This window comes from Spironucleus salmonicida, chromosome 3 (genome assembly GCF_000497125.1).
Source record: "Spironucleus salmonicida strain ATCC 50377 chromosome 3, whole genome shotgun sequence".
NCBI classification, from domain to species: Eukaryota; Fornicata; order Diplomonadida; family Hexamitidae; genus Spironucleus; species Spironucleus salmonicida.
This window is the reverse complement of record NC_090598.1, coordinates 460,522-479,841: the sequence shown is the minus strand read 5'-3', so window position 1 is coordinate 479,841 and position 19,320 is coordinate 460,522. Positions and strand designations below refer to the sequence as shown.

The following is a 19,320-nucleotide window of genomic DNA, read 5'->3' as shown; positions in this document are numbered from 1 at the left end:
GTAGATTTGTATATAATTACATATAATAATGATTTTAAAATATTTTTGCTTTTAAATGTTAAAAATAGAATTATTTTTATACATACTTATTATATCTTAATTTATGCTAAATTGCTATCCCTTCCACAAATGGACAAAATTACCACGGCTTTATCTCCATATCTACCAGAGCATCATATTGCAACTATTTTAGCTTCTTCGATTTTTGATGTATATATAAATTCTTCAACCAGCTCGCCACTCTTTTTCTGCCAATAGCCATTCGAATTTTCGCTCTAAAAATCTCTTGATTTTGCACTCGTCCACTCCGATTGTTACTTTGTTTTGCCTACAAAACTATAGAATTTGGCATTAATTTTGAAGTAAATTTCATAAGTTTCCCCACATTTTTAGCTTTTAAATAAAGCATCTTAAGACCTCCAGAATAGTAATTTTTTAACTCCATTTTTCGATGATTTGACTTTCGAAAATCTTGATGACTATAAATTTAAGATTAGTAAATTATAGAATATTGATATTGGTATAATATGTGTCGAAAATTAAAATTTAATATAATTTTCAAAAGGGGCGATTCATATTTATACCTAGTAGTTATCTAGTTTATGTTAAAGTTGGTAACGTGCTGGAACAGTTTTTAAAAATGGTAAGGCACTACTTAAATCAATTGTATTGAACTCAAAAGTTCAGAAAACTCAAGTTACTGCCCAAGAAATTCTTATGATGGAGATTTACAATTTTTAGCTCTTTGAAAATGTAGTATTTGCAATTTAAAATAAGCATGCATAAGAACTTTTTAAGATTCTTTAATAATTAAATTTCCCACATAAACTTTAGCACTAAATTTTTATAGCATTTTATATGAATTTAGTATATTAATTTTTTGAAGATTTTTCGATTTAAAAGACTGAAAAGCCTATTTTAAATCAGATTCATGTTTGTGAAAATTTGCTTGCCATAAATAGTGCAGGATAAGCAATTTAGAAAGTTTTTGGTGATTTTGACGCAGCAAAATTGCTACTATAAGCAGCTGCTGAAAACGATATTTAAATCTCAGAGTTTGAATAATTAATCAGCTAATTTGAAATAGTTAAAACCCAGTTTTTAGAAATCGCTGGATGTTCATGTCAGCTCATCTCATAGAAAAATATTGTTGTAAATCAATTTTTTTAATAAAAAAATGTTATAACAGTGCTTTAAAATTTTGATAAATAAGTGATATAGAGACTTCAAACAAATGAAATAGACTTGATTTCTAACTATTAAAAACTTGTGAAACTCTAGAATCTGACAATTCGAAGACCCGATTTATAATTAATTTTCAAGTAAAAAATGGGAGAAATAGCAAAAAAAATTAGTCTTTTTAGAGGTCGTGTTGAAGTTGATATAACAACAACGTATATTGAGCATTAGAATAATTCAAATGAACTAATTTAACTATTAAAATATTATAAAAAACCAGATAAGTTACTTGCATTTAATGGCATGTTCAAAGCCAGAATAATTGATTTTCTATAATTTTGTATTACGTCTCAAGACCGTATGAATTTGCTATAAAAACTTGTTAAAGAATAAACAAACGACACTCAATTAATGGAGTATGTAATGCTTATGAATAGTCATTATTGTAGCGCAGAACGAGCATTTAAACTATTTTTTACTGGTTAGTTAAAAGACTTTGTGCTAGACTAGAATATTTATTAAAAAGGACTTAAAAGCCAAATTATATTTGCAAATTGTAAAATAGTATAAGAATACTTTGAATGCTGTATATTTATGAAGCATAATATTGTTAAAGGTCTTATAACTGGTTAATTAAGCGATTTTAACTTACCTTTTAGCGTCAAAATTATATAGGAAATATACTTTTAAGTAACCAAAACATCAAGTTTAATTAATAATTTTAATGTTTTGTACAGTTAGCTAAAACAGTAAATTGCAGACTTTTAATTATAAAAGCTAACTTTTAAAGGTAAAATTGAGTTCCTCTCTCCCCTTCTAGATATCGTGAATTAGATTTTCAAGTTGCTTTTATTAGTTCCATATGGTGGAGTAGCAAATGGAAATGAAATTTAAATTTTGTATTATACGGAAATCACATAATCAACAACATTCCTACCCTTCCACAAAATTTTTCTAGATTTTAATCAAGTGGACACCTGCAATTTTATTTTAGATGGTAATTTAGTTAATTTTAGTATTGTATCAAGCAAAATTATTGCCAAGTTGCAGAGTTTATAAGCACATATCTAGTATTTTTAGCATAGTTTTTCTTCCATGCAGTCACATATTAAGTTACTAGATTAACATGTTTTATAGCTTTTTTCATGTGAAAGCAGCAAAATTTAAAGTATTTATGACTAATCAACTGACTTAGTCTGTTAAATTTTTTAGAAGAACCAGGATCAATCAATCAAATTTCTTAATTAGACTTTTTAGGAGTTTCTAATGATAAGGCTTTATTTTAGTTTCTGCTACTTAATTAAATTCTATTAAATGGAAGACGAAAATAATGAAATTTTTGAAGTCGAATTAAAGTATTTTTAGGAATTTCTACCGATATTGTAAAAATATAGCAAAAAATAAGTAGATACGTTAGTCAATAGTGTTTAATAAGAATTTGTTGCTAGAATTTGTGTTATTTCAGGCGAAATTCAGATTTGTCCAACTGAATAGAATCTTTTAGCTAGTTTACTAAACCTAGTACAGAACTTGACATTTTCTGCTTTAAATTTAGTTGTTTAATCAAATATACAATGTGATTTATAAAATATAACTTTGTATGAATATTTTCTTAAAAATCAATGTTCTCAGACTGAAATTTCGGCTAAAATATGTGAAATTATCTAAGTTTTCTAGAAAAAAGCAGTAAATTTGGTTAAAAAATTACAAGAATTTTTGCTTTCAGAGCGAAATTCAAGTATTTTACTCGATAATAACATTTAAAATTAATTAATATAACACTGCAATAATGATTAAAAGATATTACTAGAATTGTATATCGCGTTAGCTTAAAGTAAAAATTTAAACATTAGTGGGCACTTAAATTCAAATTTTGGTATAATTTCTATTTAATTTGACAAGTCGTTTTCTGAAAATATTTAGAATTCCATTAGCAGTTTTAGCCAAACTATATAAAACTTAATTATTAATGGTATTTAGGATACACTAAAAGCACATTTATTATCTGTAAAAAGCTCACTTTCAGAACTAAGCCAATATGATGAGAATTATATAAAGAATTTGCTAGCAGGGACTGCTTTTAATGAACAAGTGCAGAGACTTTTCATAAATGGAGAAAAAGCAGATTCTGTTATTTAGATAATTTAGGAATCCGGAGAGTTTTATGAACAATTATTTGAAAATTTGACAAGTATTGATATTAAAGATAAAATAACAGATCTTTTATAGCAGTATGCATTGCTAAAGTAGATAAAAAATTAATTTAATAAAGTTTTAGAGTCATCAAATGGTATATCTGGTGTTAAAAACCATATTTTTGGTCATGCCAAAATTATTTCTCTGGAGGTTTATAATCTTAGTAATAAATGGTAAAAGCTGATTATATTTGACTAGCTTAATAACATTTTTTCTTTTGTATCAGTAACAAAAGATGCAATTGACATAAATAATTAAACTAAGTCATTTATTGACAAGATTACAAGATTAATGCCATAACTAAAAGCTGTTCATAAAACAGATCAGGTGATGTATAAAAAACTTGAGAACGAAGAAGTATAACTCTAATAGATCTTTAAAGAATCTTTTAATTATATAAATTAAATTTTCCCATTATGTAGTTAGATTTACTCTGAGATTTATAAATTAGAGAAAAAATAATTGACTGATGTTGACAATAGTATCTTGTTTACTATTATAGATAACTTTAGAACTGACGTTAATAAGCTTAGTCCAGATCTTAATATATATAAATTAGTATATTAGAATATCGATACAATAATCAAAGTCCTTACATTAGTAGAGCCTTTATTCGAAAAGAATCTGATGACAGAGAATTTATGGTAAGAATTATTGAAAAATCTCAACATTAAAACCAAGAAATTAAATTGTTCATAATTTATTACGCATATAATGAATGCAGATAAATAGGGTGAACTAGTGTTGGAGTAAATATTAACTAAAGCTCATGGATAGTATTTTGTTAAAAAGTTTATACAAGAAATTTAAGAATCTTGGGAAAACACTAACTTTAAATTTTCCACAAAGGATGATATTAGTCTTATATTAAATTGGAATGAATTACATGTAAAGATTGAATAAGATCTGGCTACTATTCAAGGCTTAACATCGAATCCTTATTTCAATGATTTTTAAACTATTATATTGTATTGGATAGGTGTTATAGAGCGATTATAAGAAATATCATAAATTTGGCAAAGTTCGTAAAAACATTTTGTATATCTTAGATCAATCATAGGTAATAATTTAAGTATTTTAAGTTAATATGTTTCAATTGATAATTTTATTAGTGCATAAGATTTATTTTTATAAATTTTGTTAGAGCATAATAACGAGAAAAATATACTACATATATTAGATTCAGATTAATTACATAGTAATCTCAAGCATATCAATCAGTAATTTGAAAATATTTTATAATCTCTCAACATATTTTTGGAAAAATAGCGTTATATTACCCCTCAATTATTTTTTATATCCGATTAAGATTTAATAGATATGATTACATAGACATAAAATGGAAATTATATTAATATGAATAAACATTGGAATAAAATTTACTAAGGAATCAGTGCTATTGAAATTAATGAGGCTCAAATGGTAGTTAATTTCCAAAGTAGAGAAGGAGAGATTGTTGAAACGTTTGTTAAACAATCTACAATAAATAATTAAAATTCAGATAGCTTAGTCTTGCATTATATAATTTCAATATTAGATAAAACTGTTTAATAAACGTTAAAATATAATTTGTTTATTTCTTTATAAAAATTATCAATTTTGCTACTCAACGATATTAAAAAAGATGATTTAATAAATATTATTTAAGACAGTCCCATATAAATTATTTGCTTAGCATTTTCGGTTTTCACTGGCTTTATTTCTACTTAGTCAAATAATATTTTCACCAACAAATAATTAAAAGACAAACTATTATAAATATAATAAATACTATCATAGCATAATACTTTCTCAAAACCATTTATTAAGCAAATAGTAATATCAGAATTAGAATACCACATACAATTACTATCGGCCGGCTAAGATTTATTAAATGATAAATTCACGCAACTTTTAACACTCAAACATGTAATGCATTATAATGATATTAAATCTCCATTTTAATTATAGAAATTAGAATTTAACGAGAATTATTTAAGTGTATATGTTTAAGTTGGTTATTCCATAAAATTGTATGGTTTTACTTATCATGGTTCAAGTCAGCGAATAATTTAGACATAACTTACATCATATGCCTACTATATCGGATCATTTGCTATGTCCCAAAAAATTGGATGTGCTCCAATAGGTAAAGCAGGTTCTGGTAAAACTGAAACTGTCAAATAACTTGCAGTTCAATTGGGGTAACCATATATAGTATTTAATACTAGTTCAAGTTTTTCAATTTAAGCTATTTGTCGTATATTATGTGGTATTTGTGGTAGCGGTTATATACTTTGTTTTGATGAGTTTAATAGGTTAGAGAGTAATGTATTGTCTGCAGTTGCCGGGTATATAGAATTTATTATTACCGCGTAGCGTTCAAACTAGAAAAATATTACTATTAATGGATCTAATATAATTCTGAATTCTAATTCCTCTATTTTTGTCACTATGAATCCAAATTATATAGGAAGAAATACATTACCTGAAAATTTAAAATGTCTGATGAATAATATTATAATGGATTAACCTGATATTTAAATAATATCTAGTGTTTTACTTAGTTCATTGGGATTCAAAGAAGCTTAAAAACTAAGTTATTAAATTATTGAGATCTTTGAGTTATGTTTAGAAGATTTATCATGCTAAATACATTATGACTGGGGATTAAGAGCAATTAAATCTTTAATATTGTTGGCAGGAAAAATTTTATTCAATAAATATTAAGCATAAGAGACATTATGTATATTATGCGCTGCATTTTCAATTATTGAGCCAAAGTTAGTGTAAAATGATATTATTCCTTTCAAAAATATCATATCGAAAATATTCAAAATATAAGATTCTCCAATAATTGACAATAAATTTAATGAAGCTATTAAAAGCTCAATGAACACTCTTAATCTTTATGGTTAAGATATATTGCTTAAAACTAGTCATTTGTAGTAAGCATAATAATTTAGCTCTGGAGTAATGCTTATAGGGAAAACAGCTACAGGAAAAACAGCGTCATTTAATTGTTATATTAAAGCATTTAATATTATACTATCTGAATAATATTAATAATAAGGAGTATACACTTAAGTTTACTCGATTAATGTAAAATAATTTGAATCAAATGACTAAATATTTGGGTATTTACATGAATATACTATGGAGTGGACTGATGGAATATATACAAAAATAATAAGATAAGCTATAGATGAAAACTATAATTCTTAATGTCCAAAGCATCACTTTATTTATTTTGATACGTATTTATCCTCAGATTGGATAGAGTCGTTAAACTCCGTTTTAGATGATAATAAGAGTTTAACATTACCCAATGGGGAGGTAATAAATATACCAAATTATGTTCATCATATTTTTGAAAGCAATGACTTAGCAAATATTACTCCAGCTAGTATTAGTAGATGTGCAATAATATGGTATTCAGCTAGCCCTAATTCTCACGATTAATTCGTTAATTTTATTTAAAATACTAATAAATAATACTAATAAGTTAAAACATAAAACTAAAGACTTCTAAACATTACGATAGATGTTTTTTTAAAGTTAGCAAATCATTATTAATAAAAATTAAATTTGTTATAGAATTTTATTGAATAATCTGCTAAATAATAGTTTTTAATAATGGATTTATAGTTTTAATCATAGTTATAAACATTTTTTGCTCTTATGGAATCTATTTTTAATGATTTGAATGATCACTACTAAAATAAAAACTAACTAGAGGATTAAATGTTGATTATAAGCAATTTTGTTATGGAGAAATTTGTTTGGTCTATCATGGTAGCTTTTTCAACCTAGTTTGAGTAGAAATAATATATTTGTTAAAAATTATAATAGTATTTTGAGTTTAGCTAAAATTTACCTAAATCATATTATTTATACCCTGTAATTGGTTAAGAACATTGGATTTCTAACAATCTGTACAAAACTAAACTTATTCTAAAATAATAAGAATAACAAATTATTTCAACAATCGATACTTAAACTTATTTACATTATATTAACTCTTTAATTTACACAAATAGATTTATAATATTCTGTGGTCCTGCAGGCTCGGGGAAATCTATGTTATTAGAGCATGCAATCCGTTCACTAGCATTAGTTCAATCGTTTGCTTTAAGTTTTAGTTAAACTAGTACACCAAGTATGTTAATTTAGAAGATAATTTCCTAGTGTTAAATTATAGAAAAATAAAACTACTGGCTCTTATTACCTAAAAATCCAAATAAAAAGCTTATATTTATAATAGATGAGCTAAATTTACCATCATAGGACTAATACAACTGCTAGAAAGTTATCGAATTACTAAGATTACTTATTGAGTATAATAGATTTTATTATAATTCTTAATATTATCAATTGTAAAATATAACTTTTGTATCTTCATGTAATCCACCATAAGATGCTAATAGATACATTTTAGACTAGAGATTTCTATCTAAGACAACAATTATATATTGTGATTATCCTCAAACTGAAAGTTTGCATACAATTTATTAAACATATTTAAGCTAACTGTTTACTGATAGTAGCTTAGTTTAAATATAGGTAATTTTTTCTAATATCATGGTATAGTTTTATAATTATATTAAAGATAACTATACTAAAGATTTACATTCACATTATATTTATTCACCTAGAGATCTTACAAGATGGTTTATAGGTATTAAATCCTTATATATTCCAAGTATTATTTCAATTTCTAGGTTAATAGGGATATTATATTTTGAAGGATGTAGAGTATTTAGTGACAAAATAGTTAAACTATAAGATAAACTTGTAATTTAGTAATAATTGTAAAATATAATTTCTTCTAGTTTCCCAGAGTAATCAGAAGAAATCTTTAACTAGTTATATACATACTTTGACTAAGGAAAGTTATAGGAATACTCTATTTCCACTCTTTATTAGCAAATTTAAAAACAATATAAAGTATACTATTAAGAATCTAAATTACGAAATCCATATTTAAAGGCTATTTATTTAACTGATTAGCATCTTAATTTAGTCCTTAAAATCGATAGAGTTCTTAGATAGCCATTAGGTCATTTGATAATAGCATCTAAATCTGGATATGGTAAATAGGAAACATGTAAATTTGTTGCTTGGAATCTTAATATGGAAGTTATAACAATGCAATCACATTCACAATTTTCATAAAATGATTTTGAAGAGGTTTTGAAAGATTTAATTATAAAATCTGGTATTTATAATCAGAAAATTGTATTTTACCTTAGCTAAAGTAATAATTTATCTTTGTCATTTTTGGAACTAACTAACTCAATTTTAGCTTCTGGAGATTTTTATGGCCTTTTTTCAGGGGAAAGTTTATCCCACCTTATTGGGCTCGGTCATGAATAATATTTAAAACAAAGCTAACATACAATAAAAACAGATGATAATATAATCTAAGATATAATAAATCGTGTTAAAATAAACTTGCACTTTATTTTCAGCTATACATCTAATCTCTAATCAATGTCCCCTGCAATTTTGAATAGATGTACAATTTTATTTGATGATGATTGGAGTATTAATAGTTATATTGAAGTTTCTTAGTTCTTATTGAAATAAAAATTGGGCTACGATATAATTAAAGCATAAATATCCGTTATTGATAACATTCCTAAAATTATAATTAAACTTACATTACATTAAAAAGTTCCATTTATTCTTTCTCTCTTGCATATTAGATTGTCATAGCTATTTATTAAAAGTAATATTAAATTTTATATATCACCTCGCTAATTTTTACAAGTTATTAATTTATTTTGTATGAAGTTAACATAATTTGAAACTAAATTATAAGAAAAACAAAATCATACTAATGCAGGTTTAAAGATTTTAGAAGAAACATAAAATTAAATCAATTAACTTAAAATTTAATTACAAGAGTAGTAGAATGAGATTTTGCTAAAGAAGAAACTAGCAGACAAAAAACTGTAACTGACTATTGAGAAATAAGCGAATGTTACTAATAGATAGAAAGATTTAAATGTGATTTTAGACAAAATTTCATAAAAATAGTCTGAGATTGAATTGAAAAAAGAGCCTATAAAATAAGAATTAGAAGACGTATAACCAGCGTTAGAAAAAGCAAAAGCTCATATTAAAGGAATCAATAAACCGTAGTTAGACGAGCTTAAATCTCTAGCTAAACCCAGTATTACTATTCGATTAGCCATGGAAGCTGTTATACTAATCATTAGTGAAAAGGCGGACTAAGAAGATCTATCCTGGAATAATATTAGAATTTTAATGAAAAAAGATGATTTTATGCAAAAATTGTTAAAATATGATCCTCTATAACACGTTTTAACGGATAAGCTTATTAGAAAACTTAGAGATAATTATTTAAATAATCCTGTTATATCTGTTGAGATTGTAACTAGATCTTCCAGAGCTGCAGGTCCAATGTATTCATGGGTTGTATCAGTTTATAACTTTTTATAGATAGCTATCTCATTCAAGCCGTTACTTTTGGAAATTCAGAAAATTGAAAAAGAAGCTGATGTTATATAATAAGAATTACTTTTGTATGAAAAAGACGTAGAGAAACTACAACTAGACTAAAAACAATATGAAGAAGATTATAAAACTTTGCTTCAAAATTTAAGTAGCTTAGAAATCACAAAAGAGGATACAGTAAAAAAATATAATAAAGCCATAGACTTGGTTTCTTAATTTGATAGCGAAAAAGAAAGATGGAAGTCATAATCTAACTTTTTACAATAGTAATTAACAAATAATGTTGGTAATATACTAATACTATCTTTTGGTATTGTTTATTTGGTACAAGTGGAAGAAGAGATTAAAACCCTAGCTATTAGAGAGATTAAAATTTGGTTAGAATAAACTAACATTAAATTTACGAATTAATTTGAAATATATGAGAATATATGTACAAATAAAGATAATCTTGATCAAATAATTGAAAAATGTTCATTTAATAATGATATGGTGTCTAAATTTAACATAGCTTCTATTTTAGCATTAAATACTTAGCCAAATTAAATCAATCAATTTATATCTTCAATAATTGTATATAATTTATTTAGCGTCGCTGATATTTCTCTGAAACTAAATATCGTATTTAACTTAGAAGCTACTATTACCTCCTAGTAATCTACAGATTATCTTATTTAAGTCGAACGTGCCTTAAGATTTGGTAAAATACTAATAATTGAAGATATAGTATAATACGATGCTCTATTTAACCAACTTATTAATTACTAAATAAAGTTTAACAACTCGTCAAAGAATTTAAAAATCGAAACAATAACACTAATAGACAAATAAATTGAAATTAACAATAACTTCAAAGTTATTTTTGTTGTAAATAATATAGAAACCTTCCCAGTAAATACAATCCAAAAATGTCATATTCTAAACTTCTAAGAAACACTTCTATCAAATATTTAACACCAAAAAGATCTTATAATGTCATTTGACTAGCCTTAACTTAGAATTAATATTAAAAATAACATTTTAACCTAAAATACGCTTGCATCACAACTTTTAATTTTAGAATTAAAGCTTCTTTCTACAATTTCTAATTCATCATCAAGCGAACTTTTGGAAAATTCATCTATCTTAAACATCCTAAAATAAACAAAAGCAGAATTTTGTGAAATTGAGAATTAAAAAAATGAGTCAGATGCACTCCTTAAAACATCTAAAATGTTGCTCAACATCTACCTCAAAACTGCTAAATTTATTTCTGAAATTTTTAAGCTGTTTGAATATTTTAGTGAATTTTTCAGCATATTCAAAATCTAAAAACAAACATTTTATGCTATAATTGACGAAGCAAAATCCGTTTTTACAACTCCTGTAGTAGAATCTGATATTCTCTCTTAATTCACTCGAAAATTTACAGAAATTTTGTACAAAACTGCTATTTGTAGTCTTTCAAATAAAGAAAAATTAGCATTTTCCATTGCATTTCTGGGTTTCGTTATTTAAGAAAGTGAATATTCAGATATTTTTGGGCTATCAAAATGTGACATATTAACTTAATAAACTCATGAAAATGTAATAGTCTAGGAATTTTTAACTATGAAAGATAACAAATCAATTTAATTGCTAGACAAGGTTAGTACAATAATAAGCAACTTGTTATAATTTAAAATACCAGTAAATGAGTTTTCATTAGAAAAATTGATTTATAGATACTAAAATAATACATTTTTGCTAGTATCTGAGGGATAGATTAACCCTGAAACCGCTATTCCACTTAGTTTTTCCGAAACAGTTGAAAAGTTATAGTTTGGCAATTAAAATTGTAATTTAGAATATATAAAGCAGATTCAATAACCAGTTATAATATAAAATTTCCACCTAGCATCATAGTCTGAATAGTAGAAGTTTCAGAAAGCATGTTCTTCAAAGTCTTAAAATTCTATTTTTACAGCTCAAAATAAAAATTTATCCTAATATATTATAAACAATTGTTTTGTATTTCGTGTAGAGAGTAAGTAGAATTTTGACTTGACATACAAGGAAACTATCCAGTTTTTAACAAAAGAACTGGATTAGTCGTCATTGCTTATTTAAACAATTGCAGCAGCTCATTCATCCATCGTTTTACGTCAAAATTACGCCCCGATTGGTCTACGAAAAGACTACGGGTTTGGTGTTTTCGAGTTAAGTCAAATTGTTATTATCTTAAAGAATTAAAATCTTTAGCTTGATATAGATTTTTCTCTATTATAAAATTTGATTTTATATACTTGTTATTTGAATCGAGCAGAAACACCAGAAGATAAGTTAATTCTAACGCATATTATCAGAAATTTTGTATGTGTAAAAGTCTAAACAGAACAGAAAATTAATTCTATCGGATTTGATTTTCATGATTCTCATATTAGTGGTACACTTTTATTGCCATCTGCAGAGGAATTTGCAGGTCAGGAACTAGTTTCTGATGCGTTAAACATTGCAGAAAATATTATTTTGAGGTAAGGAAAATCCAATTAAAATGTCATTATTAAAAACAAAAATCTAGTTTAATCAATTAATATATCACCATTTGAAATATAATTTTCGAGTCAAATTCCTCATCAAAACACGCTTAAAACATTTAGAAGTATGAAAAATTTCGCCTCTGGCGACAGATTAATCTTTGGATTTTAGAAAACTGACATCTCAGTTTTAGGTGTCAGATTTATGTTCTGCAAGTTCAGCGGAAAACTTGAGATATTTGATGACAAAAGTTATAATGAGATCATGGTGTATGCTAGGATAGAGAAAAACGATAAGATATTGGAAAATAAAAGCGTGGGGCTTCCAGTGTATTAAAATATTAGCCGAAAAGATATTGCTTTTTATATTAATGTTGATGGTGCAGAAGACTTCATAGTCCAGGGGGCATGCGGAGTTCTAGAGTGAACATAAATATCTGCTGTTATTAAGAAAATTTAACGTGTTTTTTATTATTTAGTCATAATGAATGATTAACTGAATAAAAGGTATTATATTTATATTCATCAAAATCTAAGATAAATAGTAGATTTATATGATTTTGTATAAAATAAAAACGCTAACTCATGTAAAGTGGTAATTATGCTGGAATCCAAATAAGATTAGAAAATGATTTATTATTTACGTTTAAATCAAAAATTATTTGCTTGATACTTATATAACTATTCAGATAACACTAATAATTATAAATTCTCTATATACTACTTTTTATATATGATAGTAACTCCACTTTAAGAACTATCAAATGAGCCTAATTTAAAAATTAGAATCAGTGAGATTAATAAATATATAAAAGTATTTACTATCATTAATTAGAAATTTTTACAGTTTTTTCATAAATTGGAATTATATTCATATAAATTTTTACAATAACCAATGAAAACAATTGATATCAAGATATCTTTAATTATATAAATAAATAACAGTTTGTTATAGAATGACCAGTCTACGAAGACCAGTTTTTCCTCGTCATCTGCCTGTTATTATCGATGGTTAGGATGAGCTTATATAAATAGAAGGAGATAATGCGTAATAATAGAAATTTGAAACTGAAATTGTAAAATTACCTATAATTTAGCATCATAATTGGAGAGCTACTTCGAATCATGCTAGAGTACACTAAAGTATAATATAATTGCCATCAGTTAGCACCTGGTAGTAATTAAGGAAATAAAAGCTTTTAAACTTATAATTTACTAAAGTTTTGATAACAAGTGATATGTCAGATGGTGAAATGAACTGAGTATAAAATTATCACTTAGCTTTAGTAATATAGTCAATATTAGAACCATGAATAATCATATTGTCAAACCCACGAATTTATATATCTTTATGCTCTTCAACAGCTGATAAAACAAGATTTAAATGCTCATCATACTAAACTAAAGTAGCAATTAATAAGCTTTTATCATATAGATAAACAATGATCTTTTCATTTACTAAAAATTTAAGCATATCCAACGGTTCCGTAATATTCATTTATTAAGGAAAGAAATACTAGATTAATATTATTATAAAATAGTTATATTTAAATTAACAAATAAAATAAGATAATTAATAAATTCACTATAAAAATTTAATCCACATTTTAATTTCTTAAAGACAAATTTCCTCTGTATTTAATGTCTTATTGCTATTAATAACTTTGGTTAAAAGTTGAAATTTGGGACCTTATATATGATCTTTAAGTTTTTATAGTGTATCTGCAAATTTAGCTTCAAGACAATTTTTTTAAGCTGCTAAAAATACAACATAGCTCATAGCTGCTCTAGATAGAGCTTATTTAACTTATTTTGTTCGTTCAGCTCTCTCACTAATTGTTGATTAACTAAATTATTCTATACCAGTTATAACTACTTATGTTTATTGCTATTATTTTTAATCATCGATTTTTAAATTTTATAATTCTTATAATTATTAATTAAATAGTTATAAAATTGTGAGATTATCTTTATCTTTTTATTTAGCCTTCTTTTTCTTTTCAGTCTGTTATTAAACAGTAGGCTCAGTATTAACAAGCGAAACTATTGGTATCTCTCGTTTCCTTTATTCAACTACAGGCGCAGTTACAGGTATTTTTGGATCAATATTCTTGCCACTTTTTACCTTCTTCTTTCTTTAAGGAAGACTACTCATGAAATGTTCTAAATCTTCATCATCACTAAGAGAAATATTACTAATATCAACTGTCAATGGTGCCTAAATTAAAGCTAATCTAGAATTAATATAATTTTGTGGTCTTTCATCTTATTGAGGAGTAAGCGTTCTTGTAACAACTCTTTTAAGCTATTTACCTTATAAGTGAATTTACTTAGTTTTAAATAGATTATTTCTAGATTCTTCACAATACACATTCACTAATGAGTTATAATAAGGTTGCGGTTTTCGATCCTTTGAGCTAATCACCTAAAATCCTTAGCTTAATTTCTAAAATGTACATTTAAAACTAGGATGGATAGATGAAAATTTAAGTTAATTTGATAATGATTCAGCACTATCACAGTATAAAATTATAGAAAAACCTGAAAATGTCGCTTTAAATGAAGCAGATGATAAATTTTAATTTATCTGACTCCTTGGAATCAACGCCTTAGGACCAGTGAAAACAATCAAAACGTAAGTACTTTTTAACTGTAGTTAAGTAGCTCGATGCTGCTCAATAAATAACACAATATAGCAAGTTAAATCGGGTAATAAAAATGGAGAAAATTCAAACATTCCTCCTGACCCTGTTCCTGCAAAAGAGAATGACTCAGGTGAATCTTATATTAACATCATCCAAGATTCTGGTAAGTTTTGAGACTTAAGTGAGGCTAGTTGGTCCTATATTTACGAGAACAATGGGCGCATAATTCTAAATTTTACCGATCATGTTATAAGTATATATAAATTATAAGTAATTCCAAATTAAATCAGCTCATAAGTTGTAAATAGTTTTAGTTCATATTAATATACAAATACTAATTAGCTAATTAATAATTTGGTCACATATAAGGAAACAACTATCATACGATTATTGACTTTAAAATTATTTTTGAATCAAAATTTATCCTTATTTATTATATATTTATGATATTTATATAAGTCTGATAAAATTTTTAAAAATTAAATGCATTATATTAATTAAAGTATCAACATTGTAATTTATGCTTGATTAATAATAAGAAGTAGATTACGAATAATTTTTAGTAGGATTTATTACCTATAATTAAGAATATGTACAGTATATATACAATTGTAAATAGTTTAAGTTAATAAATCAAAAATATTTATTAAAAATCTAAATAATTGATTAATTTTCAATATACTTGATTTAATTTTACCATTAAATTATAGTTCTCTTTCTATTAGTTATAAAATATATAAGTATTTTGTAAGTTTCAACATTATCTTTGATTTTTTAATTAAATCCAAGACTGAATTATTAAGATTTATAATCATATGACTTCTGATTATCTTTATAATGTGAAATTTTACTTATTACAATAGAATTGATAATAATCACCAATAACATATAAAAAATATATTTAATATTAAAAGAATAAAATGCTGCCGTTATAAATCTTTTATTATTTTAACATATTTATAATATATATACCTATAGAATATCCTAAATAATGATTACTAGTTCTATATGATTCCGATTACATAATAAATTACTCAAAAAAACTATACGATATTAATTTTGAATAAATTTAAACTCATAAACGTCATTACCTTCAGTAATTCCGACTAGAAGTTTAACTATAATTAATAGTTAACGCTTATTTAAATACCATCAAAATAAGATAATATTTTTATATAGTACAAGCTCAATTTATCTTAATATCTTTATTTTACTAATATAGTATAATGCTAATATACAAGTAATATCCACTTATTTTCAATTTGTATTAACAAGTTATATAGCATATATTTTATTGTCATTTATAATTTTTATAAGGTTGATATAATTTATTTAGCTAATTGTTTGCTACATATTTCGTTATATAAATATAATTATAGAATATATTATAATAATATCCAAATATTATTGATAATATAATAAGTTATTTAATCTATATAACTAAAATAAGGAAGACAATTTAACTTAGGATATTAATCATTTTATTTTATATATTAACACTATGATGTATTTATTAGTATTTCAAAATCATATATCACTTTAGTAAGTAGAGTTAATATAATATTTTTGGATTTAATTAGATTATCAATAATGTAATTTTATTAATAAATACTATTACTCATAATCTAAATTGTAGATTAAATTACTTTTATAAATTGCAGTATGATATTTTATTGTGTCTATAAGTTTTAAATCATATTCAAAAGCGATACCCTATAAAACTCAAGCCTATCTACTTCTAGTAAGAGCTAGTTACTAGATTTCTTATGAATTGTTGTAATATGACATGTTTTTTATTTATTAATACTATAAATCCAAATAATATAATAATTTAGTTTATTCATATTAAGCCTAGACGGAAGATAGCAATTAAACATAATATTTACTGTATGATGAAGTATAATTCAGATTTTATGTGTCTTATAAAATAGATTTATTACTGGTATTTCACACATCAGAAATTTTTAACTTAAACGTTAATAAATATGTGAATAACTACAATACAACTTATAATATCGTAACTATTTATTTATATTACCAAAAAATTTCAGGTGCACTTATTATTAACAAGTATAATCTATCATCTTTAACACTACTAAAGGGAGCAAGATCAAAATCTTGATATTAGTAGCAACTAGAAATTATGATTCTCTAACCGTCAGCTACATAAACCAATTCAATGTTTAACTCTTATATTTGATATATTCTATAACTACTTCTAGAATATTATCGTAGACCGCATTGTAACAAAAACAACTAAAGCTTAATTTATTAATTAACGATAAATATCTCTTTTAATCCCAGTCATTCAACTTCAGGATAGTAGTAAACATCCAAATATATTATTTTATATATTACTACTTATCAATTACTAATATTTAGCTCACAATTCCTTTTCACTATATCTAATCATTCAATTATACATTAATCATAACTATTGAATAGCATATACACCATTTTAATCGATTTTTCATATTCCCATTTAGCAAAATAATATATTTCAATTACCATATATTATTAGAACTCTAATAATGCTCATTCCGATTCTGCTATCAAAGTTTGGCCCCCAAAACCCAGAATTGGTTCACATTGAGTACAGGATTGTGCAGCGTGATTTTGCGCCCAAATTTCACGACAAACTGCTCCCAAACGGCCCAGACTTTGTGACGTCTGCGCTGATTCATTCCTACCTCGAGACATTCCTTTTCGAGTGGGACGCCCTCGGAGTGCACTTTTACGAAGTGATTCTGCACGGAACCTTCGACCAGAACAGCACGGAAATTCAAATCGCTGGCGACTGGCAGCGCCTGATGAACTGCTAGTACACGTTCGTCACGCACAGCGTCACAGAGAACGCAAACCAGCGAGAGCTTGCGAACGCGCTGCTGAGCGTAGGTTACCGTACCGGGCACCTGTACCCTTTTGGGACCGAAACCCTGCTCGAAACGGTTCAGAAAGCTACGTTTTGCGAATAGGGAGTGGAAAGTCAGAAATGCTAAATTGGCCGAGTTGTGGCAGATATTTACAGACTGATAGTTGAGAATTTGATGGTGAGAGGGTCTGGCGTGAGCGAGGATGAGGATGAGGAGTGAAAATTCAGTATTGGTGTTTTTGGAAAATATAGCTAAAATATAAGAAACTGCTGAAATTGCGTTAGAACTACGTTCTAAATTGTAGTATAACGCAATTTGTTTAAAATTTACAATGAGAATAGCGAATCACTGGTCATCCACCATGAACCATGCTGATAAATGTAAGTTTGTCGCCTGGTTTAACTATAGAGGAGTCCAAAATCTCGATATCCTAGTCATTAATTAACTAAATGATTCCATTCTAAATCTGGCTGTCTTAGAAAAATATTTCGCTATCTTTTGTAATGACCTTCTCGGTTATTAACTAAGCTACCTAGTTTAATTCGCAAGGTTGGACTATATCAAGTTAAAAATGTGATATATTGTTAGTAAGTAACTCAAGCCCTCCTAAAAATTCAACTTTTATCATTTAGGGAGAGGAACTATAGTATATGTATGTATTATATTAGAAAAATATAAAATACATCGTTTAAAAGAAATATTACTTTTTTAGTTATTAAATATATTAGTTATAATAATATATTAATTCCTTCATATTTTAATGATATTTAAAAATTAATTTTTACTAACTACCCAAAAATCCTGAATGTTAGGATTGTATTACTTTATTTGGTTATATCTGCGTAGCATTAAATATTGTTCTACTTTTGCTTTATATTATCATATTTATTTTTCTTGATCATGTACTCACTTCAAATTTAATCTTGATATGATCACATAAATCAAATATCAAAAAATTCTTAATTCAAAATGATATTCTATTGATACTTTACATTATATAATAATTTCTATTCAGCTCCTCTCAATTTTAACATAACTACTCTCTAAATTTCATATTATATATTTAAAATTATTGAATAATATTATTAACAATCAAAGAGTGCTTAACTAAATTCTAAGACTATAATAATTAAATAATGCAGTGTATAATTTAAGAGCATATCTTAACATTATAAGCTGGGTTTTGCATCATTAATAATCTAAGAATTTATACTGAAATTCAACCAGTGGTTTCATACCAACCCTTCACTTTGTTGACACATTTTAATGCTAGCAAAACATAAAGTTTAAACTATTCATTTAAATGCAATTTAGAGCAATTTTATCTGCAATAAACTGAATCAAAAGTATTGAAACTGGATGATATTTATTTTAAAATTCAAATTATTATATTTAAAAATACATAAGAAATAAAGCATATTAAGAATATTTAACGTGTTAATGAAATTAAAGAAAATGTAAAGATTTTAA

General features: G+C 25.5%; 6 protein-coding genes across 6 annotated transcripts; 3 read left to right on the top strand and 3 right to left on the bottom strand. All coding sequences in view use genetic code 6, as the record gives it.

The window, feature by feature from the left end:
* Positions 1–129: 129 nt before the first annotated feature.
* Positions 130–12,759, top strand: SS50377_22531 (Dynein heavy chain; the record flags this gene model as incomplete). The annotated part of the gene is made up of 1 exon (XM_067906420.1): positions 130–12,759. One exon carries the CDS (start codon positions 130–132, stop codon positions 12,757–12,759), a length of 12,630 nt encoding a protein of 4,209 aa, XP_067765688.1.
* Positions 12,760–13,288: 529 nt separating this feature from the next.
* On the top strand, positions 13,289–13,594 carry SS50377_22530 (uncharacterized protein; the record flags this gene model as incomplete). Its single annotated transcript, XM_067906419.1, has 1 exon — positions 13,289–13,594. One exon carries the CDS (start codon positions 13,289–13,291, stop codon positions 13,592–13,594), a length of 306 nt encoding a protein of 101 aa, XP_067765687.1.
* An 11-nt stretch (positions 13,595–13,605) lies between these two features.
* Positions 13,606–13,830, bottom strand: SS50377_22529 (LSM domain-containing protein; the record flags this gene model as incomplete). Its single annotated transcript, XM_067906418.1, has 1 exon — positions 13,606–13,830. The coding sequence occupies one exon, from the start codon at positions 13,828–13,830 to the stop codon at positions 13,606–13,608; it is 225 nt and encodes a 74-aa protein (XP_067765686.1).
* Positions 13,831–13,914: 84 nt separating this feature from the next.
* Positions 13,915–15,201, bottom strand: SS50377_22528 (uncharacterized protein; the record flags this gene model as incomplete). The annotated part of the gene is made up of 1 exon (XM_067906417.1): positions 13,915–15,201. The coding sequence occupies one exon, from the start codon at positions 15,199–15,201 to the stop codon at positions 13,915–13,917; it is 1,287 nt and encodes a 428-aa protein (XP_067765685.1).
* A 2,307-nt stretch (positions 15,202–17,508) lies between these two features.
* On the top strand, positions 17,509–18,069 carry SS50377_22527 (uncharacterized protein; the record flags this gene model as incomplete). The annotated part of the gene is made up of 1 exon (XM_067906416.1): positions 17,509–18,069. One exon carries the CDS (start codon positions 17,509–17,511, stop codon positions 18,067–18,069), a length of 561 nt encoding a protein of 186 aa, XP_067765684.1.
* A 133-nt stretch (positions 18,070–18,202) lies between these two features.
* Positions 18,203–18,478, bottom strand: SS50377_22526 (Ubiquitin-like protein; the record flags this gene model as incomplete). Its single annotated transcript, XM_067906415.1, has 1 exon — positions 18,203–18,478. One exon carries the CDS (start codon positions 18,476–18,478, stop codon positions 18,203–18,205), a length of 276 nt encoding a protein of 91 aa, XP_067765683.1.
* Between the last annotated feature and the right edge of the window lie 842 nt (positions 18,479–19,320).